The 3,318-nt window shown below is 33.5% G+C and overlaps 1 protein-coding gene across 1 annotated transcript in view; it reads left to right on the forward strand.

Annotated features, from left to right (window-relative positions):
* LOC106471159 (cholinesterase-like) overlaps positions 1-3,318 on the forward strand; it is a 26,800-nt gene extending 23,482 nt beyond the window's left edge. The window contains exons 9-10 of the mRNA XM_022399774.1: positions 439-601; positions 2,461-3,318. Coding sequence (XP_022255482.1) covers positions 439-601; positions 2,461-2,794 — 497 coding nt within the window. The 3' untranslated portion in view covers positions 2,795-3,318. The remainder of the gene's footprint in view (positions 1-438; positions 602-2,460) is intronic.

Raw genomic sequence — 3,318 nt, forward strand, 5'->3', positions numbered from 1 at the left:
GTAGAGTCCCAAGAAACACCATGTTACTCTCCTGTAAATACAATAAAACTACAACGTAACAGTTTATATATGAGGGTAACAGTCCCAAGAAACACCATGTTACTCTCCTGTAAATACAATAAAACTACAACGTAACAGTTTATATATGAGGGTAACAGTCCCAAGAAACACCATGTTACTCTCCTGTAAATACAATAAAACTACAACGTAACAGTTTATATATGAGGGTAACAGTCCCAAGAAACACCATGTTACTCTCCTGTAAATACAATAAAACTACAAGGTAACAGTTTATATATGAGGGTAACAGTCCCAAGAAACACCATGTTACTCTCCTGTAAATACAACAAAACTACAAGGTAACAGTTTCTCTACTACAACTTATTTTATTGTATGCATTATGACATAGTAAGAATGTTTTATTTTGCTATTCTACAGGTGTGCCCCATGATACAGAGTATTTTCTCTCTACTGGTGCACCATTTATGGACCCCAAATTTTACCCAAAGAACCTGAAGTTGTCTCAAGCCAAGTGGACGGAATCTGATCGAGAAATGAGTCAATTCCTCTTGGAAGTCTGGGGCAGTTTTGCCAAATATGGGTATGTCTTCTGTTATTAGGTAATACAGTAAATAACTTGTTGACCTGAAATACTGACACTGTTGGTGTCTGGAAACTTTGACATGGATTATTATGCTTCTGTTTGATTGTTTCAAATGGTGCGTAAATTCATATTGTCATCGGTAAATGTATGTACAACACAGATTTTTATGGGTTTGGCTGTACTTTATTTCTTCCAAAAACATAATAGTTGTGAAATGTATCTTAAACAGACACATCATAGCACAAATATTCTACATCAATATGTTCTGACCTAACTTAGGTATAGCTTGATGAATGCAATACTCCTGTAGGGTAGACAGTGAGGGCCTGCTAACTGGAGGTTTAAAGAATACAGGACCATGGAGTGTCTGACTGATCTTTAACAAAATTTGTTAGGTAAAAAAAAAAGGGTTTAAACACGGAAGATGCAAAAATAATAATCTTTAATAAAAAATCATAGCCGCATTGTAAAACAACCCGCCTCCCCAATTTTAAGTTATAATAAAACATTGTTTCACACAACATTAAGTTATGGTTCAAGTCCCAGCAAAATCTGCCTGGCAGGAAAGGACTAGGATTTCAATACTAGAAAATACATTAACAACTTAAGCCAGTATGCACACAGAACACTTTTGCACATGACCTTAGTCCACTCTGATGTGAGTGCTAGGGCAGGGAAACTCTGGGCCATTACCCAATTTGCTGACTGAAAAAAGACAGCTTTGTTTTTTGGAAAGTCAAGAGCTATCTTTCCTGTGTAGTTGCTTGAGTTGTTAAGAAGTGCCTTACTACTAAGTGCTGTGGGACTAGCCCTTTAGCTCAGTTGATGGAATACTTAATTGTCTACTGTGCAACAGGTCTTGGGCTCAAATCCAAGGCAAAGAAATTTATCTTAATATGAAAGAAATTTTTTGATATTAGTGCCCAACATGGGGCTCTCTTATGCTCCTTTATATATCTAGATTAATGACTTCTGACCTCCACAAGACTAACTTAGATAAATATATTGGGATCTATGTGAAACCTTCTTGAATAAATATCTTTTGATTATACTAGGCTTAGCTAGAGGAATAACTTCTGAGGCACATTTGGTCTAACTGAGTCAGTGTATTCAGATCTATATTAAATCTAGATAGAACAATAACTTTTGAGTCACACAACATCTAGCTATAGATGTTATAATAAGCCTAAGTAGATCTGGATGGGTGTTTTAAAACTTACATTGAACTTAGCTAGATGAATAACTTGTAGGCCATGTTAGGCTTAACTGGATGAATAACTTTTGAATCACACAGATTTAGCTAACTAAATAAGTTCTTAGCCACTGTAGACATAATTTGATATCTTTAGAGCCATATTTGGTTTAGCTGAATAAAGTAGTCTGAAAACTTTTGCATATTTCAGTTTACATGAAAATATATTTTAATTTACAGAACAGTATTATAAAGACTAAAATAAAGAAGTTTTTGCTTTTGATATTTTTATGGATGTTATTATTCATTATCTCCGACTTTTGATCTGTTTTATTCAAAAATATTTGTGTACAAGGGTTACTATTAAATACTTTAAGTGGAGCTTATAGCCTGAACATTTATTGTAAAGAATGATTAGTATTTTCATCAGGTCATGTATGTTACTAGAAATATAGAACTTTTCCTGAATTACATGTACATTGGAAACCATATAATAAAAAAGTACTATTTTGCACGTGACTCAATTATTGATTTTATTTGTGCTGAAAAGAGACTGGAAAAAAGTTTTAAGAATTTTGCAGTCTGTATTAAATGATTTTACATTTCACCAGCTATACTGAGGATAGGTTTGTTTGATTGAGAATTAATTTTCTTTTTCTCTTAGAAAGCCTACACAAACATCTTTCAACGGTATTCAACTGTGGAAACCAATGACTCTTAAAAACTTACAGTTCTTGGCTGTAAACACAGCCAACTTCACCAGTATCATGGAAAGAGATTACAGGCAAAAACAGTCTCAATTTTGGAATGACTACTTACCCTTCATTACAAGCAAGCTGCTCCCAACCTGGGCTCCAACCTTCCAGCCGTACAAGGAAGAATTTCGTATCTACAGTGCTTCCCTGTGGGGTGTGGTGGGAGCTGCAGGGTTGTTTCTTATGCTAACACTACTATTCTGCTGTTTGTACTGTAAAGCTAGGAAGGTTGATTCGTACTAACACGAAGCATATCAACAAATTGATTATATCAGTTCCAGTGAAACATGAACAACTGTTTTCGTGGCGTTAAGTAATATTTTTGGTAATACACTGTTCAGCACAAAATACAAAACCACATTGGTTTGGAAAATTATGTTCTTTACTTTATAATATAAGAAGAAATTAAATTTTTATATTTTTTCATCACTTGTAACTATTTAGCTTAGTGAGGAAATGTTTGTTGCAATTAATATAAAATATTTTAATGATTAGTGGTTGTGTTCTTTTTTAGAAGATTGTTGATTATAGTACATTTCTGGTGGTTTGTCTAATTACTGATGAAAAAAACAGTATTTCTAAATTATAATATCATTAAGCATTTGTCATTACATCTCATTATATTTTAATTCCATTTTCAGCACTGCCAGAATAAGGTAATTAAATCACACATTAGTCATTCGTACATGTATTTTAGCTAAGAAATAAAAACTCCCTCAGCTCAATCTTTGATAAGCCAAAAATTTATGGTGTCCAGTGGTACAAGA

This window comes from Limulus polyphemus, unplaced genomic scaffold, assembly GCF_000517525.1.
Source record: "Limulus polyphemus unplaced genomic scaffold, Limulus_polyphemus-2.1.2 Scaffold4446, whole genome shotgun sequence".
NCBI classification, from domain to species: domain Eukaryota; kingdom Metazoa; phylum Arthropoda; class Merostomata; order Xiphosura; family Limulidae; genus Limulus; species Limulus polyphemus.